The sequence below is a fragment of the Cervus canadensis genome, chromosome 6, assembly GCF_019320065.1.
Source record: "Cervus canadensis isolate Bull #8, Minnesota chromosome 6, ASM1932006v1, whole genome shotgun sequence".
NCBI classification, from domain to species: Eukaryota; Metazoa; Chordata; class Mammalia; order Artiodactyla; family Cervidae; genus Cervus; species Cervus canadensis.
The window spans coordinates 5,970,860-5,993,477 of NC_057391.1; the positions used below are offsets into that span (position 1 = coordinate 5,970,860).

The following is a 22,618-nucleotide window of genomic DNA, read 5'->3' on the forward strand; positions in this document are numbered from 1 at the left end:
ACAGATATATGTCTTAGTCATCTTTATATTCCCAGTGTCTATTTCAGTATCTGGCACAGACTGTATGTTTAATAAATGCTGTTTATAAAAGAATGAATGTTGGTCTAGGAGGATGTGTAGAAAAGGCTTTAAAGAACATTATACTAAAAGAAGCCTAGATTTCCATGTAAATGTCTGGAATGAGTGAAAGGGTCAGAATTTCTATAAATTTTAAGTATCTAAAAATTATATACATATATATTTATATCTATGTATATTTAATATATATTTCCTTTTATGTATATATATTTCCTTTTAAAAAGAAAGCATTCTAGGAGAGAAAAGTACCCCATCACACATAGGGATAAGCCAAATCCTTTAAAAATTAAGATTCAGAAACTTGATGATTCTGCTTTTCAAATGACTTTATTATGGGAGTTTAAAGCTAAGTAAGAGGATTAAAAGTAATAGTAGGTATAATTAAATCTATAATTCATATGCCTGGATCTTCACATATTGTTCAGCAATACAAACAGAAAGCATATTGTTTTCTTTCAGGAAAAGTAATTCCATAAGATTGTTTATCTCTGGAGGTTTTATGTCAAATAATAAAGCATGCAGTATCAGAGTATCTGAGGATCAAGGAACATGAAAAAGAAGACAGGAGGAAGGGAAAAGAGCCTCACTTCTCTGGAAATCCGGGGTGGTTACCCTAAGGGAAGGAATACATTACTCTGGCAGTCTCTGTTTCAGACAGTGGATACTCTCTATCCACTATGGATGCTATGGACACCAACTATCCACATTTACCAATTTCCTCTATAGCCTCATATCAGGAATTGTGAAAGCCTACTTATATTACACACTCTTTCACTTAAAAAACTCTCTCTTCTCATCAAATGGCAGTAAATAGGTTATTTCCATGGAGTTTTTAACCCTGTATTTTAAACCTGCATTTGACTCTGTATTAGTTATGTGTTGCTACCTGACAAGTTACCCCGAAACTCAGTGGCTTAAAACAATAATAAATATTCATAATCTCCTAGTTCTGTGGGTCAGGAATTTGGGAGGGTGGCAGTGGTTAGTTCTGCCTCAGGGCCTCTCAGGAGGCTGTAGTCAAGAGGCTGGCTGGAGATACAGCCATCTAGAAGCTTGACAGCACCTGGAGGGTCTGTTCCTGAGACGGCTCTCCCACGTGGCTGTGGGCAGGAAAGGCTCAGTGCACCGGCAGTGCGGCTGCTTGATAACGACATCTGGCTTCCTTCAGTTGTTGAACAAGTGACTGACAGAACAAGGAAGAAGCCACGATAGCTTTCAACCGAGTCTCAGAAGTCATATAAAGTGTTACTTCTGCCACATCCTATTTGTTAGAAGCAGCTCACTGAAACTGCAGCCCATATTCCTGAGGTTCCACCTTTTGGACAGAGGAGTGTTAAAGAATTTGTGGCTATTTTAAAGCCACCACATGTTCTTAACTGGAACAAGCAGAGCCATTTCACTAAGTGGCTGGCCTCACAATCTCCACTCATTTAGTTCATCAAACAGTAGGCCCCTGAAGGAAATACACTTCTACTTAGAGCTCACCCGTGGCTTTTCACCTTCAACAATATTATTGAATCTAGTGCTTTTCCTCCTTCTAGAATCCGCTGACTTCTACGTTGCTGAACCACTCTGACTCCATCTTGTCAGCTCTACTTTAGTCCTTCCCCTCTCCTTTCTGCATGACTGCACTTTAGCCTACTCATAAGGAATGTGCTCAAGCCAAATTCACTAACAACTTTGCCTTCATCAGATGTGAAAGCTGAAAGAATCCTTTTGCTGACGCAGATGGTTAATGGTCATGAGACCCCAGGAGGAGGAAAAATCCCCAGTTCCAGTCAGTGTGGATGTGCTTCTCCCTCGGTGGTCAGATCCTAATTTTAGCTCTGGCCCCTTTAAATCCCCCTGGACTCCTTTCTGTGGCATGGAGCGCAGTTGTGCATGCCTCTGGATTGCTCTCTGCCCAATCTTGCCAGCATATAAGTTATCCACAATAAACTTCATGACTGCACTGTATGTAACTGCTTTGTTAATAAAGCTTTGTTTTACAGACTCAAAATTCCTTCTCAGTTTGGAGGATATTATTTTGTATCTCTTCCTTCCAATAACTCCCTTGTGTAAGAAGCTAATAAGACAGAGAATAAAATTCTTTCAAGTACTTGAAAAGCCAATATTTTGACTATACATTCCTACTGGGGTATAAACAAAACAAAAAGCACTTCATTAGTAGTTCCATTGTTATTAATATTGTTAACAACAGAAATATCACTAATAGTAATATTGTAAATAAAATGTACAATAAATAAGTTGATGTATTAAGAAACAAACGTTCAGCATAAAATAAAAAGATACAACTAAAAAGTAAAGTTATTATGAATCTATAATATTAAGTTTAAAATGGAAAAATCATGATTTTTCTTTCTAAAAGTATGATTTCATGGAAAATGCCTAAAAACAATGACATCCAATAGCAACAAGCACACCTCGCACTGAAACTATGGTCTCTAAATAGATTTTCCATTAAAACAACCATTTACAGAAAATATGGGAAGAAACCATAAAAATCAGTCAAATCCAGAATTTCGGAAACCCCAACAGACAAATGACCCAGGTTCCAGAACAAACGAAACATAGGAAGAAACGCTGTAGATTAAAACATACTTAGGAGACATAAAAAACACATGTAACATATAGACCCTGATAGATCTTCATTCAAACAAAAACTTTAAATAAAAACCATTTTTAGATAATTTGGGAAAATTTGAATATGGACTGGGTATTATTAAATGGTATTAAAAATAAGTTTTTTTAGGTATAATGATAAAAACCATGTAGGTGTGAGAAAAAAGTCCTTATCTGCTAGAGATGCAGGTACAAGTATTTATCAGTAAAATGGTATGATGTCTGGAATTTAGAAAAAAATACTCCCAACAACAACAAAATACTATCCATTGTCCAGCCTACTATGTGGTATGACTTTTTATAGGTCAATAGAATAAACAATCAAACTATAAGATAGCTCACTCCAGACACAAATGGAATGGATAATCAACATGTCTGGGGATATCTTTTTAATATCTGTGAATCCCAATAACATAGTCAATAAACCTCTAATTCAACATCTCAAATACTCACATACCACAAGCATGCTCCATCAAATAAAAGCTTGCTAAAACTGTGATAACTTGTATCAACTTGTCATGCCATTTCCTTCAAAAAGTAAGCCTAATAAAGGAGGATCAAGGTCAATCTGACATGATGTGTTCTTAGTGATGTCTGCTTATGCTCAAAGATCATTATGCCTGCCTAAATGTCTCCCACTGTATGTTTAATAATTTGTCCCAGATTTTTCTAAGCAACCACAGTGAACTGATCATCTGAAATTCACAAATTCTACCTTTTCCACACTTGAAAGAATGTATTTATTTTAAGTTTTGTCGTTCTTGTTTAGTTAGTAAGTCATGCCCAATTCTTTGCAACCCCATGGACTGCAGCATGCCAGTCTCCTCTGTCTTCCACTATCTTCTGGAGTTTGCTCAGATTCATGTCCACTGAGTTGGTGATGAGATCTAACCATCTCATCCTCTGCTGCCCCATTCTTTTGCCTTCACTCCTTCCCAGCATCAGGGTCTTTTCCAATGGGTCGGCTCTTCGCATCAGGTGCCACAGTATTAGAGCTTCAGCATCAGTCCTTCCAATGAATGAATAATCAGGTTGATTTCCTTTAAGACTGACTGATTTGATCTCCTTGCAGTCCAAGGGACTCTCAAGAGTCTTCTCCAGCATCACAATTCAAAAGCATCAATTCTTTGATGCTCAGCCTTCTTTATGGTACTGGACTACTGGAAAAACCATCGCTTTGACTCTATGGACCTTTGTTGGCAAAGGGATTTTTCTGCTTTTTAATATGCTATTTAGGTTTGTCATAGCTTTCCTTCCAAGGAACAAGCATTTAACTTCATGGCTGTAGTCACAGGCCACAGTGATTTTGGAGCCCAAGAAAAAACAATGTCACTGATTCTACTTTTTCCCCCATCCATTTGCCACAAACTGACGGGACTGGATGTCATGATCTTAGTTTTTTGAATGTTGAGTTTTGAGCCAGCTTTTTCACTCTCCTCTTTCACCCTCATTAAGAGGCTCTTTAGTTCCTCTTCACTTTCTGCCATTAGAGTGGTATCATCTGCATATCTGCAGTTGTTGACATTTCTCCCAGCAATCTTGACTCTAGCTTGTGATTTGTCCAGCTCAGCATTTCACATGATGTACTCTGCATAGAAGTTGAATAAACAGGGTGACAATATACAGCATTGATGTACTCCTTTCCCAATTTTGAACCAGTCAGTTGTTTCACATCTGGTTCTAACTGTTGCTTCTTGACCTGCATACAGGTTTCTCAGTAGACAGGTAAGGTGCTCTCGGATTTCCATCTCTAAGAATTTTCCAGTTTGTTGTGATCCACCCAGTCAAAGGCTTTAGTGTAGTCAATGAAGCAGATGTTTTTCTGGAATTCCCTTGCTTTTCCCATGACCCAACAACTGTTGACAATTTGATCTCTGGTTCCTCTGCCTCTTCAAAAACACAGCTTATACACTCGGAAGTTCTCAGTTCATATACTACTGAAGCCTAGCTTGCAGGATTTTGAGTATAACCTTCCTGGCACATGAAATGAGCTCAAATGCATCTCTTCTAAGGGATTCTTGCCTACAGCCTTCCCCAGCTCTACCTGTGGCAGGTATTTCTTCTGGAGAAACACAGAACAGATGTTCCTTAGCCCCCTTTCCTACTCTAGAGGTTTTAAACCCAGAAGCAACTTCCACCACTTTAAATAAACAATAAACTACTTTCAGGAAATGCCTCAGCCCAATGCAGTCCCTGGACGAGAAAAAATGTCTAGGAAGCTCAGAGTACAAATGATAAAGAATTTGTCCCAGAATTCATAATCTTAATTACCAGTTTCATAACTGCAGGCTTCCCAGGTGGCATAGTGGTAAAGAACCCACCTGCCAATGCAGGGGACGTAAGAGACCTGGGTTCGATCCCTGAGTCGGGAACATCCCTGGAGGAGGGCATGGCAATCCACTCCAGTGTTCTTGCCTGGAGAACCCCATGGGCAGAGGAGCCTGGTGGACAACAGCCCACAGGGTTGCAATCAGACATGACTGAAGCGACTTAGCATTCACGCACCATTACTGTAGTTACTATTAACCAACATATATGGAATTATAGCATTTTGATATTATAACCATTGGTACCTCTGTGCTGGTGTGTACTGGCTGGTCATTAAACCTGAGAGGTTCTCATGTCTTAGTCTGACTCTGACAGTAACGCTAGACTACAAAAAGCTGTGAGCCTGCTGCGACCCTATCATTGCATCACACACTAAGAAGGAAATGTTCTCCTAGAGCCTGTAGGGGCTTCCCTGGTGACTCAAGCAGTAAAGACTGCCTGCAGCACAGGAGACCTGGGTCTGATCCCTGGGTGGGGAAGATCCCCCGGAGGAGGAAATGGCAACCCACCGCCATGTTCTTGCCTGGAGAATCCCATGGACCACGGAGCCTGACAGGCTATAGTCCACCGGGTCGCAAAAGGCTGGCCGTGGCTGAAGCGACTCAGCACGCACACACAGACCCTGTCAAGCACTCTACAAAAAGATCCTACGGAGGCTGAAAAATACTACGTACAACCAACATACACAGCATGTGGCTATTAAAAGTAACATGCAAAACCGGATCTGCCGTGTTAGGTACAACCAATCCATCACAGTAACATTTTATTATAAATTCTGAGTACTGATTAGCAGGATGAACCCTATCTGTTTTTCTATTGCTTGGTTCCAGAGGTTTTTAATAGTTGCAGAGTGTAGTGTTTGCTCTGCAATCGAAAGAATTATAGTACCTGATAATGTCCATTAATCACAGCATCATGTAGGGGAGTGATCTGGTACATTCCGCTGATATTCACGTCTGCTCCACCTTTTAACAGTTCACTTACTGTCTGATAAAATCCTCCTAAACTAGCTTCATGAAGTGCTGTCCAACCTGTGACACAAAAAAGTAATGGTGTTTGTTTACATTTGGCATCTTAAGAATGTCTGCGCTTGCCCTTAAAATAAGAACTCTAATTCTAAGTTGTTGCTTTAAAAATACTTTGGCTATATGAAACAAGATAACCTCACCATGAAGCAATCCGTATTATTTGTGGATTCAATAAATCTGATGGACAAATAAAACTCCTACCCTTAACACTGTTGGTATTAACATGGAAAAATATGAAAACAGTAAAAAATTTGAAAACACTCCTGCCCCCCTCAAATAAAAAGGCTGTAAGGTGGGGGGGGGTCATTATTAGCTCATAGAGAATGCTGGTTGCAGGTTACTTTTCTACAGAGAAGAGGGGGAAAAGCCTTATTCATAGCTCAAGGTACTTTCATTAAAGTAACCCAGCCAGCAGGACCTCATAGAAGTCAGTTTAAAAGTTGACTCCTTCTTTAGACCAATCTAATAAATGAGTTTTTAAAGAATGTAAGTTTGAAAAAAAAAAAAAGTTGACTCTTGACCAATGTGGGTTTGAACTTCGCAGGTCTATCGTATACACAGATTTGTTTCCAACAGTAAATACTACGGTATCACACAATCTGAGGTCATTGAAGGAGAAACCATGGACAGGGACAGCTAACTATAATTTATACTCGGATTTTTGACCACAGTGAGAGTCAGCACCCCTACCTCCCACACTATTCAAGGGTCAACTGTATAATTTTTTCTCCCAATTTGCAAAAAGTTAGTTATAGTAATTCAACTAACATACTACAAAGTGCTCCAAGAACAAATCTTTTATTACCTCCCCAAACTGCAAATTGGGACATCCTTAAGCAACATCTTTTTTCCTTTTTAAAAATGTATTATTAATATCCTGGCCTGAGCCAATCTTTCTTTTCAGTTCTAATGCGCCATAAGCTTAGGAATCTGTGTAAAATAATCCTCAATTCATTGATCTGACAGGGTTTTAGCAAAGAAGCTTTATTATATCTATTTTGGGTATTCAGAGTTTATTTTCAGGCTATTTCATGGTAGTCACCATTGGTTTTGATAGGTGAAGAATTACTGAATTAGTTTTTCTTTAAATCAAAGACAAAGATATCACAAAATGTAAATGAGGACTTATGAAATGCAAATGTTACCTATGAAAAGATAATTGGGTATATTACATTTTGTGTGCACTTAAGTCTTTATTGGATTGTATCAAAAAATAAATATATTTTAACCTTTCTAGTAGATATTGTTTATTTTTTTTGTTTCCACAGTATTCGGTGCAGAGGAGGCACATGGTAAAAGCTCACTACATTGAACCGATATGTTATAAGGAGACCATACACCTCTTGTCAGCAGTTCTTGAACTTTAATGAGAATAAAAATCATCTAGGGAGGGACTTCCCTGGTGGTATAGTAGCTAAGACTCTGCACTCCCAACACAGGGGTCCTGGGTTTGAGCCTGGTCAGGGAACTAGATCTCACACACTGCAACTAAAGACACTGCAAGTGCAACTAAAAATCCCTCATGCCGCAATGAAGATCAAAGATCCCATGGGCCACAACAAAGACCTTGTGCAGCCAGATAAATAAATAGATATTTTAAAAAATCATCTAGGGAAGCTCGATCTCTAGATTTTAACCTAAAGATTTTGACTGTGATTTTCAGTGACTTTGTGTGTGTGCTTCAGTAAAGGTTACATTTTAAGCAAATATTGTAGGTGACTAATAGGAAAATGGCTTATGGACAACCTTTTGCAAACACTGCCCTCGGCAATTCTGTGAGACATGGTAGTCAGAAGTAGTGAAGGTCAGAGTAAGATGCCAACTGAGAAGAAAAAGTAGAAAACAAGGGAGTTCAGAAGTCTGGAAAATATGGACAGGTAAAGAATTCATGAAAGTCACAGAAGTATATGGGGCAGTGAGGAGAAGGTGTATACTGCCAAGCAAAAGACAAGTAGGGAATAGCAACCAAGGATGCTAATAATGGCACAGAAAAAAAAGAAAAAAGGTTAATGAACAGAAACCTATAAAGACTGATGTTTGGGAAATCCATAAATTCCAGTTAGAGGCATGCAGAACTACTCCTGAACCTAAGAAGCACAAAGAGGCTTAACAGAAAGAACCATATATTTCTCAAAATCAAAGAAGCAAGTGCTCTGGCTAGCAAGTAAGGATCCATGGTTTAGGGTTATAAGACCATGATAGAATAACAGTCTTTAAAGTGCTGACTGATTATAGTATAAACCCAGGTCCTGCTAAAGTAAGTTCAAGGGGAGCACTTGTATCACCTGCTTATCCGTGGACTGTGCTGCCGATCTCTGTGCATCAAAAGACTTTGTGCACTCTTTCATACACCAAGGAAGTCTAGAAGCAATAGTAAAAGCAAGGACACATAACAGGTGCTGGCCCAGTGCGGCTCGGTGTTTTAAGTACGTAAGGGCCATTAAGGAATCATTCCTCTCCAGGAGAACACCCCCACAGGAAGCCTGTACCAGAGATCTAACCTGGCAGAAAGACTGTCCTTCCTGAGCTTCCTGCCCCACCCTCTCCAACTCATAAGTCTGTTCTCTTCATTCCCCTGGCAACTGCCTTTGCTGTTTCCTCCACCATTAATCTTCCCAGAAGCGCAATGTACCACCAGCTTCGTCCAGCTGAACCTCATTCCTCCCCCATTAAAAGCTGAGTCTCACAGTAACAGTGCTCACACAAAGCCAGCAAGCTGGCCCCAGGAGCCCCATCCCTCTGTGGCAGCTACTGCACATGGCCCACGACCTTTGAAGGGGAAATACAGTGTTCTTCTCCTGCCTCTCCCCTCATCTTACCACTTCCTGGAGAGGATGGTGAAGCATCACCTAAGAAGGAAAATTACTTGGGAGCTTTCTGTTTGAGGCTTGCCTTAAGCCTACTTTGCCATAATTTCACAGCAGTAATTCAGCTGAAACAAAAAACACTCTCAAGATAACTGTAAGTGGTAACCACAACCTACCGGCATAACTTGGCTGATTAACATTTCCACCTTTTTTGATATAATGATGAACAAGACCAGCATCATTGTGCACAGCAGCTTTATACAGTAAGTTCTCTCCAAAAATGTTTCTCCGGTTAATGTTAGCAAGAGTCGTTTTAATCATCTTCATTTTTTCTGAAATGAAGGCATGAACACAAGAAAACCAAAAACATGAATAATTCTTATTTGAAAATCAAGAGGACTAGGAGTAACAGAATGATTTCAGTTAACATTCTAGAATAGAGATAAATTACATTATGAAGGAGTATTTCATTCATTAACCCAACTTATAACAGTATCTACATGCAAAAAGGTGAAACAGGCAAATGTCATTAGTTTGAAATATTTGAGTAAACTATAGATCATGTAAGCATTTATGCTGATTGAAACTCTAGGAGAGATGCATATGTAAGAAGACTAACAGATTATTTTTTTTAAAGTTCTAATGAAAGGGACTATTTAGATGTCACTAAACCTAATAAAATGTTACAATACCGAAATGTCTTATAAAACAATGAAGAAAAAATCTCAGAACTGTATCAGGAAGATACAAAAATTACCTCTAGGAAAACCAGGAAAAAGAATGCTACTAAATTTTCTTTCTTTGCTAAAGATAATTGTCATGAAATTAAATAAAGGACTATGATCTTGAGCTGTATAACAGTTTTGACTTCCTAAGCTGAGAAATACACAATTAAAATAGCTTTCCAGGTTCTGCATAGCAAGTATCATTTCTCCACTGCGCCTCCTAAAATACTGAAACTCATTTAGATAATCCAAATCCTGTCCATTTTTACAGATAATACTCATTTGGTTTTCCCGAATTTCAGAATAGCTTTGATGACAGCTTTTCTAGTTTTCATGCAAATACCCTGCTCCATCCTAAAACCTCAGAAAGGTATCTGAGTACTGAAGCAGATTTTCTCAATAGATCACAATTCAACTGCTTTGTTTTTATGTGACTCTCTCCATTCAGTCCCACTGTAAACTAAAACAAACCAACTGCTCAACACTTGAGCCTACCTTCCCCTACCCCAGACTACAAAGCATTCTGCTCCCACCAGATAAACTATATGTAAAGACCAATAGTCTTTATTCCAGATCTGTCTTTGCCAGTTATACTTGCTATTATAAACATGCAATTTATTAAAAACAAATTAAGAATATAAAAATTTTCAATGAAAACTAAGTTGTGAAAGACATTCACTTCCAATCAGAACTAAATAACTGCTATGACTTACCCTCCCATTGTAAACAACTAGAAAACTAAATAAAATATAAGGGGGTAAAACCCTTTATCCAGAAATTGGAAAAACAGGTAGTTCAGATCTATGACTCCCTGAGTGAAGGCAAACAATGCAGTGAGACCTAAGGTCACTCCAGCTTCCTGTCTGGGGTTTTCCGAGGATAACACCAGCATAGTGAGGTGCTCCTGCTGGGCGGAGGAGACAGATCAGCATCTGGGGAGGCTGGGGTAAAAAAACTTACAGGGGAGGGCACCAGAGATGAAGGTGTAGAGAAAAGGCACCAGAAATCTATAAAAAGGGTTCCTTGAGTCATTATCTGAATACTAAACCATTCATGGGTAAATCGTCCTGAGGCTGGGCAAGAAGTACCCAGGAACTATAAATTACTAATAACAACCATCAGAGATCACACAAGCTGGGGAACACTTACATTCCTGCCCATCTGGGGAGAGAGACCTTGTTGAAAAATTGGGGCATTTAGAGAGACCTTTAGTGGGTCATATCTTAGGGGCAGAGCTAAACTAGTCCCAGAGTAAGGCATACACTAGACCTACCTAACCAGGGTTTTTTAAATGTATTGAAAGGATCGAGCTGATCTTTAAGTAACTTGTTGCCCAAAATAAAAATAAACACTCTTAAAATACAGAGAATAACACTCAATAATATTCTGCTGCATACAGATTTTGAATTGTTCTCTACTATAAAGGCCTTGTGCCTTTGTCAAAACTCAGGGTTTACTTCTGAACTCCCTTCTCTTCCACTGATCTACTAATATTTCCCTATCTTGATGACAATACCATGTTATTTTGATCACCACAGCCATAAAATAATAATAATAATTCTTAAAATAAGGTAGTGTTAGCTCTCAAAACTTTGTTCTTTATCAGAGTTGTTTTACTACTTAGATCATTTGCATTCCATATGAATTTTATTTTTATTTTTTTGTTGTTGTTTTTTTTTTTTTTCATATGAATTTTAGAACCAGCTTTTGAATTTCTACAAAAAAAAAAAAAAATCCTACAGGGGATTTTGATTAAGATTGTGTAGATTCCATAAATACATCTCAATAGAAAACACATCTTAACCATATCAAGTCTTCTGACTCAATGAACAAGGTATGTTTCCATTTCTCTCCATCAGATTTTGTTTTCTATGTGTAATATCTTGTAGGTTTCAGCATACTTGTCTTTTACATCATTTGTTAAATTTTATCTCTATTTCATATTTTTTGAAATTTCAGCATAAAATTCACTTCCTAATTGTTTGGCTTTCAAATATAACTTTCTAATTGTTTGTTGCTAGAATACAGTAGTGTAATTAATATTAGTACATTGACCTTTTATGTTGCAACTTTGCTAAACTCACTTATAGTTGCTTTTACTGTAGTTTCCATCAGATTTTCTACAGACAATCATGTGACTTGTGACTAAAGACTGTTTTCTTCCAATGATCAAAAGAAGCAGTGAGAACAGACTTCCCTGTCTTATTTCTGATGTTAGGGGAAAGCACTAAGTCTTTCACCATTAAGTATGATAGCTGTGTATCTTTTTGTAGACGCCCTTTATCAGGTTGGACGGTAAAGAGTCTGCCTACCATGAGGGAAACCCAGGTTCAATCCCTGGGTCGGGAAGATCCTCTGGAGAAGGAAATGGCAACCCACTCCAGTACTCTTGCCTGGAAAATCCCATTGATGGACAGCGTGGTAGGCTACAGTCCATGGGGTCGCAAAGAGTCGGACACGACTGAGCCACTTCACTTCATCAGGTTGACCCAGTTCCCCTCTATTATAAATTTGCTGAGTTTTTATCAGTAATGGATATTAGGTATTACCGAAATCTTTCTCTACATCATCTACTGAGGTGATCATATGGTCTTTCTCTTTTAGCTCATTAATATAACAAATTACAGTGATTGACTTTCAAATGTAAAATCAACCTAACAGTCCTGTGATAAATCTCACTTGGTTACAATGCACATATGCACATATGTTGCATATGGTTTGCTAAAATTGTTTAGATTTTTGCATCTCTGCTTATGAAGGATACTGAACTGCAGTTTTCTGTTCTTGTAATGTCTTTGATTTTTGTATTAGTTTAATGGTGACCTCATAAAATGACCTGGAAACGGTTCCTCATCGTCAGGTTTTTGAGAGGGTTTGTGAAGAACTCTTTCCTGGCTTCCCCTTGGTGGCTCAGAGGGTAAACCATCTGCCTGCAATGTGGGAGACCCGGGTTTGAACCCTGGGCTGGGAAGACCCCGTGGAGAAGAAAATGGCAACTCCAGTATTCTTGCCTAGAGAATCCCATGGACGGAGGAGCCTGGTAGGCTACAGTCCACAGGGTCGCAAAGAGTTGGACACGACTGAGCAATTTCACTTCACTCACTTTGTGAAGAACTGGTATCATTTCTTCCTTAGTGTTCGGCAGAATTCACTATTAAAGGTATAATGGACTGAAGTATGTCCTCACAAAAGTCATGTGTTGAAGCCCTAATATAATAAGGTTCAGTTCAGTTCAGTCACTCAGTCGTGTCCAACTCCTTGCTACCCCATGAACCACAGCACGCCAGGCCTCCCTGTCCATCACCACTTCCCGGAGTCCACCCAAACCCATGTCCATCGAGTCAGTGATGCCATCTAACCATCTTATCCTCTGTCGTCCCCTTCTCCTCCTGCCCTCAATCTTCCCCAGCATCAGGGTGTTTTCCAATTAGTCAGCTCTTCGCATGAGGTGGCCAAAGTATTGGAGTTTCAGTTTCAGCATCAGTCCTTCCAATGAACACCCAGGACTGATCTCCTTTAAGATGGACTGGTTGGATCTCCTTGCAATCCAAGGGACTCTCAAGACTCTTCTCCAACACCACAGTTCAAAAGCATCAATTCTTCAGCACTCAGCCTTCTTTATAGTCCAACTCTCACAACCACACATGACCAGTGGAAAAACCATAGCCTTACCTAGACGGACCTTTGTTGGCAAAGTAACATCTCTGCTTTTCAATATGCTGTCTAGTTGGTCATAACTTTCCTTCCAAGGAGTGAGTGTCTTAATTTCATGGCTGCAATCACCATCTGCAGTGATTTTGGAGCCCAGAAAAATAAAGTCAGCTACTGTTTCCACTGTTTCCCCATCTATTTGTCATGAAGTGATGGGACCGGATGCCATGATCTTCGTTTTCTGAATGTTGACTTTAAGCCAACTTTTTCACTCTCCTCTTTCACTTTCATCAAGAGGCCCTTTAGTTCTTCTTCACTTTCTGGCATAAGGGTGGTGTCATCTGCATATCTGAGGTTATTGATATTTCTCCCTGCAATCTTGATTCCAGCTTGTGCTTCCTCCAGCCCACCATTTCTCATGATGTACTCTGCATATAAGTTAAATAAGCAGGGTGACAATATACAGCCCTGATGTACTCCTTTTCCTATTTGGAACCAGTCTGTTGTTCCATGTCCAGTTCTAACTGTTGCTTTCTGACCTGCATACAGGTTTCTCAAGAGGCAAGTCAAGTGGATTGGTATTCCCATCTATTTCAGAATTTTCCACAGTTTATTTTGATCCACACAGTCAAAGGCTTTGGCATAGTCAATAAAGTAAAAATAGATGTCTTTATGGAACTCTCTTGCTTTTTCCATGATCCAGCGGATGTTGGCAATTTGATCTCCAGTTCCTCTGCCTTTTCTAAAACCAGCTTGAACATCTGGAAGCTCACGGTTCACATATTGCTGAAGTCTGGCTTGGAGAATTTTGAGCATTACTTTACTAGCGTGTGAGATGAGTGCAATTATGTGGTAGTTTGAGCATTCTTTGGCGTTGCCTTTCTTTAGGATTGGAATGAAAACTGACCTTTTGCAGTCCTGTGGCCACTGCTGAGTTTTCCAAATTTGCTGGCATATTGAGTGCAGCACTTTCACAGGATCATCTTTCAGGATTTGAAATAGCTCAATTGGAATTCCATCACCTCCACTAGCTTTGTTTGTAGTAATGCTTCCTAACGCCCACTTGACTTGACATTCCAGGATGTCTGGCTCTAGGTGAGCGATCACACCATTGTGATTATCTAGGTCGTGAAGATCTTTTTTGTCCAGTTCTTCTGTGTATTCTTGCCACCTCTTTTTAATATCTTCTGCTTCTGTTAGGTCCATACCATTTCTGTCCTTTATTGAGCCCATTTTTGCAAGAAATGTTCCTTTGGTATCCCTAATTTTCTTTTTTCCCAATTTTCTTGAAGAGATCTCTAGTCCTTCCCATTCTGTTGTTTTCCTCCATTTCTTTATATATATATATATAAATTATATATATAGATATAAATTATATATATATATATATAAATTATATATATAGATATAAATTATATATATATATATATATATAAAAATATAATAGGGTTGGCATCCTTATAAAAAAGGAAGAGACTTTTTTCTGCATAGAGAAAAAGCTCTCTGCATACACAAAAAAGTCACTGCAGGAAGGCACTGTCCGAAAGCCAGGAAGAGAGGTCTCAGCAGAAAGAATTTTGTAGCACCTTAAGTGTGGACTTTCAGCCTCTAGAACTATGAGAAAATAAGTTTCTATTGTTTAAGCCACCCAGTTTGTAGTGCTCAGTTATGTTTGCCTTAGTCATCTAATACAGGAGGCATCTTGGCCTAGACGATTTTTTGGTTTGTTGTTGTTTGTTGATTTGCTTTTTGGTGGGGAAGTTTTGAAATAAAGATGCAATTTACTTAGTAGTTTTGTTATTACTCAGGTTGCCCATTGCTTTATAATAAAATTCCTGTCAAGGAATTTGTCCATTTCATCTAATGCATTGGCAAAAAGTTGTTCATAATATTCCCTTATTATCCTTTTGCATATCTGTAGACTAGGTAATGATGTCACCTCTCTTACTTCTGACATCGGTAATCTGTGCTTCTCTTTTTTTTCCTGGTCAGTTTGAGAAAGATTTATCGATTTTACTGATCTTCTCCAAGATTAGCTTTATTGATTTTCCTTATTATTTTTGTTTTCAATTTCATTGATTTTCGCTTTGCCATTGTTTTCTCCTTTACTATTTCCTTTCTTCTGTTTACTCTGCATTTCATTCACTCTTCTTTTCCTAGTTACTTAAGTTAGAAGCTGATGTCACTGATTCGAGAGTGTTCTTTATTTCTCACATAGACATTTAGCACTATAATTCCCCCATCACTCTTTTCAAGACATCTTCAAATATTGCTATGTTGTATTTTCACACTATTGTAGTTAAACATATTCTCAAATTTCTTTTAAATTTCCTTGACCCAGGAGTTATTTTAAAGTGTGCTACTTACTTTCCAAATATTTCAAGATTTTATAGAGCTCTGTTACTGATCTTCTGTTAATTCTATTTGCAATCATAAAAAACACTTCATGATATTAATCCTTTTATATTTATTGATACTTCTTTTATGGTTCAGCATATAAACTATCTTGATAAATATTCTGAGTGCATTTGAAAAGAATGTGTTATCTTCTGATCTGGAGTGGAAAGTTATACAAATGTTAAACAGATCGAGTTGTCTGCTAGTGTTGTTTAGATCTCCTGTATCCTTACTGTCCACTTGGGTTACTATAATGAGTAACAATCACTGAAGTATGGTATTAAAATCACTGATTATAATTGTGGATTTGTCTATTTCTTCTTTCACTTTTATCAGTTTTCGCTTCATGTATTTTGAAACTCTGTTATTAACAGAACAATTGTTTACTTCAGATAAATACCCAGGAGTGGAATTGCTGGATGATATTGTAGCTCTAACTTTTTGAGGAATCCCCATACTGTTTTCCATAGTGACTGTACCAATTTACATTTCCCACCAACAGCGCACAGTGCTTCCTTTTCTCAACAACCTCCCTAACACTTGTCATTTACTGTCTTTTTGATAACAGCCATTTTAACAGGGGGGTGAGATGATATCTCACTGGGTTTTGACTTGCACTTCCCTGATGATTTGTGATGTGGAGCACCTTTTCATGTGTCTGTGGCCATCTATATGTCTTCTTTGGAATAATGTCTATTCAGATCCTCTGTGAAAACCCTAACTAGAAAAGACCCATGCACCCTTACATTCACTGCAGCATTTTTAGAGATATAGAAGCAACCTAACTGTCCATTAACAGATGAACGGATAAAGATGTGATATATGTATATGATGGAATATTGCTGTTGTTCCCTGCTCTTTGTGACCCCATGGATTGCAACATACCAGGTTTCCCTGTCCTTCTCTGTCTCCCACAGTTTGCTCAAACTCATGTCCATTGAGTCAGTGATGCCATCCAACCATCTCATCCTCTGTCGTCCCCTTCTCCTCCCACCTTCAATCTTTCCTAGGCTCAGGGTCTTTTCCAATGAGATGGTTCTTTGCATCAGATGGCCGTAGTATTGGAGTTTCAGCTTCAGCAATCAGTCCTTCCAATGAATACTCAGGACTGATTTCCTTCAGGATGGACTGGTTGGATCTCCTGCCATCCAAGGAACTCTCAGGGCCTTCTCCAACACAACAGTTCAAAAGCATCAATTCTTCAGCACTCAGTCTTCTTTATGGTACAACTCTCACATCCATACATGACCACTGGAAAAACCGTATCTTTGATGGACAGACCTCCGTCTGCAAAGTAACGTCTCTGGTTTTTTAATATGCTGTCTAGGTTGGCCATAGCTTTTCTTCCAAGGAGCAAGCATCTTTTAATTTCATGGCTGCAGTCACCATCTGCACTGATTCTGGAACCCAAAAACATAAAGTCTGTCACTGTTTCCATTGTTTCCCCATCTATCTGCCATGAAGTGATGGGACCGGATGCCATCATCTTCATTTTCTGAATGTTGAGTTTTAAGCTGGCTTTTTCACTCTCCTGTTTCACTTTCATCAAGAGGCTCTTTAGTACCTCTTCGCTTTCTGCCATAAGGGTGGTGTCATCCACATATCTGAGGTTATTGATATTTCTCCCTGCAATCTTGATTCCAGCTTGTGCTTCATTCCACATGATGTACTCTGCACAGAAGTTAAATAAGCAGGATGACAATTTACAGCCTTGACGTACTCCTTTCCCAATTTTGAAAGAGTCTGTTGTTCCATGTCCAGTTCTAACTACCGCCTCTTGACCTGCATACAGGTTTCTCAGGAGACAGGTAAGGTGGTCTCGTATTCCCATCTCTTTAAGAATTTTCCACAGTTTGTTGGAATAATTTTTATACATATAGTTAACAATTCCAATGATCTTCAAGGTGTAAATGCAGAACTCCATTGAGTGTCATCTTTCTACTGCCTGAAGAATGTACTTTAAAATTTCCTATAATATGGGTCTGCTGATGATGAGTCCTTTCAGCTTTTGCATGTCTAACACTTTATTTCACCTTCATTTCTGAAAGATATTACGTTGGGTATGAAATTCTAGGTTCTAGTTATAGAATTCTAGGTATAGAATTTTTTTTAGTACTTTAAAACTTCTGCTTGCATTGCTTCCAACAAGAAATTTGAGTCACTCTTATTACATGAAAAAAAAAAAAGCTTTTTTTCCTTATCCACATATTTATAGTCTTCTGATTTCATAAATGACTGAATATTATTTCATTGGTTATACTGTAATTTGTTAGCTATTCAATTTAGGTTGTTTCTAGTCTAGTCATAGTAAACAATGCCGTGATGAACATCCTTATAAAATATATCTATATATTTGAGTAAATATAGCCATAGAATAAATCCCTGTAAGTAGAACTGGTGACTCAAAAGAATTGTGATTTAAAATTCTGATGAATATAAGTAAATCACCCTGTAAAAAGACTGAACATACACTATTATTATTATCAAAAACATATTTTGTCACATTCCTCTCACTGGGAATTCTCAAATGTTTACTGGCATTCTCTTAGGTGAAAATTACACCTTTTAATTTGCATTTCGTTAAATGTGAATGAGATGTTAATCTTTTCAGGTATTTATATTTTTTTTCTGTGAATTCCTTGTTCATATCCTTTACCTATGTTCTTTATAGTTACTGTTTCATAAGACGTTTTTGCATACAATTATAATTAACTCCTTGTCATTGTTATTAATATTTTTTCTGTTTGATGACTGATTTTCTTAAGGATATTTTTCATACAATTTTTTTTAAATGTATGTAGTCAATTTTATTATTCTTTTCCCTCCTGGCTTCTGGGTTTGAGTTGTTCTACACAAAGGTTTTTCCAAGACTGCAAAAAGATTCACTTGTCTTTTCTTCTAGAGCTTTTTTTTTTAACTTTTTGGCCAAACTGGAATTAAATCTGGTATAAGGAATGATATAGTGATCCAATTTGTTTGTGTTTTTCACTACTTATTGCTTAGTTCTCTTTGCCACCAATTTTAGATGCCATATTTATCACAGACCTGACCCCATATTCCCATTGTATCTGGCTTCTACATCTAAACACTTTATTCTGCTTCATTGATTTATCTGTTGATTCTTGTGCCAGTATCAAATTATTTTAATTTTTATTGCTTTTCTAATTGCAGGTTCTTTCCTCTCCCTTTGCTTTTATTTTTTTCAGAATTTTCTTGGCTAGCTTTTGTATTTACTTTTCCAATTGAAATTGTATATTATTCTCAAGCTAGCCTCCAGTTCTATAAAGCAAGAAAAAACAAAACAATTAACAAATACACAAAAATCTGTTTCTGATTGTGCTGCCATGCATTTTCAGAATAATTTAGGGAGAAGTTTCTTACAGTACTGAATCTTTACTGTCAAGAACACGGTTCTTCTTTCCATTTATTCATCTTTTTTATATTCTTCAGCATAATTTTTACACTCTCTTCATGCAGGCATGGCAATTTGTTATTAGGTATATAAGTAGGTATTTTCTCTCTTTTGTAACTATTGCAAATGGGATCTTCTTTTATATTTTCTAACTGTGTAACATATATATGAAAGATATTTATTTGTCATCTTTTGTTTTATTGCATTTTTTTAAAGCTTTTTAGCTGGAAATAATTTCAGACTTATAAAACAGTTGTAAAAATAAAACAAAGGATCCACCTATTGTTAACATTTTGCCACTACTTAAACCATTCTCTCTCTCTCTTTATATATACATGCACACAGACATACATACACACAGAAATAATAATTTGTATATACCATGCTCCTTTACTCACTAATACTTAAGGATATATTCTCTAAAAAGAAGAACACTACCTTACATACTGATCAAATTAAGAAAATTCAACACTGATAAAATATTATTCTTTAATCTACAATCCATGTCTCAATTCTACCAACTGTCTCACTGTTTTTTGTAACCAGTCTTCCCAGGTTCCCATTATTTATGACAGTTTCAAGTTCATTCTTTCAGGCTTTACATACAGGAACAAAGGAATAACATCTACAAACATAATACGTTTGCTTTCTTTCCTCTATTTATTCTTCTGGGTTTAATTTCCCAAAGTCTATGTTGGCTAGTCACACCACAAAGAGGTCAGACACCTGAATCCAAAAAGGATTCTGAAATCACTGTCTTAAAAGTACAAGTACAGAAAATACATGACCCTATGAGGTGGAAGTTAAGGATACCGACTGAGCCACAGGGAAGCTTATGAGGTAGAAGTTAAAGATCAAGTCCTAGTTATATTACTGATCAGCTGCACAGTGCTGGGCAAAGTCCTTAACCTTTCTGAACTTCCTCATCAGTAAAATGAGAAAGTTGAGACACAATAATCTCTAAATCGTTTTTAGTACCAGAATTCTGTTTCTGTAAGTTACTTATTAAAGAAATAAAGAAAAGAGGCCTCACCTGCATGCTTTCTGTTTTTCTTCATCTGTTCTCCATTCCTGAGCCTGGATGAAGGACCAGTCTTCCCTTTACCTTCAATCTTTAAAGCAGGATTCTGCATTCTTAAAAATCAAACACGTTTTTAAAATTACTATCATGTTCTCCACAACCATTCACAGAGAATCATACCAAATTTTTTACTAATATTTTTTAAAACTCAACTGTATTTTACTAAGCTGTTGTCATGTATGAGAGCAGTTTTACACATGGAGATTGTTCCTGAGTAAGCTGCAGATAATTCTGTGACACACATGCCAGTTACTATGGTTTCCAGGCTTATCTTTGTGTCATCTATGGTATCTCTCCTTTAGGGACAGTCAGTCACAAGGATGAGTATTTTGAGTCTCTTGTCCTTCACTCCCCACCTAGGCCTGCCACTATATACTCTATCTGCAACTTCTAGGGAAAAAGAGGCAGGCTCTCTGCAAGAAAGAAAGGACTTGCCATGTAGTATGACACTGATCAAAAACTGTAAAAAAAACTGAGATAAGAACAGACATATAGATCAATGGAACAGAATAGAGAACTCCAAAATAAACCTACTCATATGTGGTCAATTAATCTACGACAAAGGAGCCAAGAATATACCATGGGGAAAGGATAGTCTCTTCAATAAATGGTGTTGGGAAAACTGGACAGCCATGTGTAAAAGAAAAAAACTGGACAACAATCTTAAACCACATACAAAAATCAACTCACAATGGAGTAAAGACTTAAACACAAGACTTGAAACCATAAAACCCCTAGGAAGAAATGTAAGTAAGCACCTTAACATCAGTCATGGAAATGATTTTCTGGATTTCACACCAAAAGCAAAAATAAACAAGTGAAACTACGTCAAACTAAAAAGTTTCTGTATAGAAAATGAAACCATCAACAAAATGAAAAAAAAAAAATCTACCAAAGGGAGAAAATATTTGCAAATCATATATCTGAAAAGGAGTTAATATCCAAAACATATAAAGAACTCATACAACTCAACAACAAAACAAAATAAATCCGATTAAAAAATGTGTGAGGAGCTAAAGAGACATTTCCAAAGAAAGCATCCAAATGGCCCACAGGTACATGAAAAGGTGGTTAGCATCACTAGTCATCAGGGAAATGTAAATTAAAACCACAATAAGATATCACCCCATACCAGTCAGAATGGTCATTATCAAACAGTCTACAAATAATCAATACTGGAGAGGGTGCAGAGAAAAGGGAACCCTCACGCACTGTTGCTGGGAATGTAAATTAGTGCAACTACCATAGAAAACAGTATGGTGATTCTTTAAAAAATTAAAAATAGGACTACCATATGATCCAGAAATTCCACTACTGGGTATCTACTCAAAGGAAACAAAATCACTATCTCAAAATAATATCTGCAGTCCCATTTTCACTACAGCTTTATTTATAACAGTCAAGACATGGAAGTAACCTAAGTATCCATTGATGGATGAATGGATAAAGAAAATGTCTCACACACACACACACAATGGAAAAGTATTCAGTCACAGAAAAGAAAATCCTGCCATTTGTGACAACACAAATGGGCCTTGAGGGCATTATGCTAAAAGAAGTAAGCCAGACAGAGAAAGACAAACACTGTATGACCTCACTCATATATGGAATCTAAGAAAACAAACAAACTAAGACATACAGAGAATAGACTGGTTCTGTAGGTTAGAGACAGGGTGGGTAAGTGAAATAAGTGAAGGTGGTCAAAAGGTAGTGATGTATAGCAAGGTGGCTATAGTTAATAACACCATATTACATGTTTGAAAAGTTGCTAAGAGTGTAACCCTTAAAAGTTCTCAAGCCCCCCAAAAAAAGAATTTGTAATTATGTGTGGTGACAGATTTTAAACAAAGAAAGAAAATTAGCATTAAGCAAAAATACAATTTCCCATTACTTTATCCTAAAAAAACAAAGTAAAGGTGTTTTCTGGGTTTTTTTGTTTTAATCGCAAAATAAATGTAACAACACTGAAAACTAAAGTTCTTTACTTAGACATAACTGTAAAAAAGCAGAGACATTACTTTGCCAACAAAGGTCTGTCTAGTCAAAGCTATGGTTTTTCCAGTAGTCATGTATGGATGTGAGAGGTGGACTGTAAAGAAAGCTGAGCACCAAAGAACTGATGCTTTTGAATTGTGGTGTTGGAGAAGACTCTTGAGAATCCCTTGGACTGCAAGGAGATCCAACCAGTCCATCCTAAAGGAAATCAGTCCTGAAAATTCTTTGAAAGGACTGATGCTGAAGCTGAAACTCCAATACTCTGGCCACCTGATGCAAAGAACTGACTCACTGGGAAAGACTCTGATGCTGGGAAAGACTGAAAGTAGGAGGAAAAGGGGATGACAGAGGATGAGATGGTTGGATGGCATCGCCGACTCAATGGACGTGAGTCTGAGTGACCTCTGGGAGCTGCTGAGGACAGGAGGCCTGGTGCGCTGTGGTCCGTGGGGTCGCAGAGTCAGACACGAATGAGCGACTGCACTGAACTGACT

At 37.7% G+C, this 22,618-nt stretch overlaps 1 protein-coding gene across 1 annotated transcript in view; it reads right to left on the minus strand.

Annotated features, from left to right (window-relative positions):
• The window catches only part of ANKRD31 (ankyrin repeat domain 31), a 131,625-nt gene that overhangs the window by 74,930 nt on the left and 34,077 nt on the right, over positions 1–22,618 (minus strand). The window contains exons 9-11 of the mRNA XM_043470688.1: positions 20,082–20,182; positions 9,040–9,195; positions 5,917–6,059 (exon numbers count right to left, since the gene is read on the minus strand). Of these exons, the coding sequence (XP_043326623.1) occupies positions 5,917–6,059; positions 9,040–9,195; positions 20,082–20,182 (400 nt within the window). The remainder of the gene's footprint in view (positions 1–5,916; positions 6,060–9,039; positions 9,196–20,081; positions 20,183–22,618) is intronic.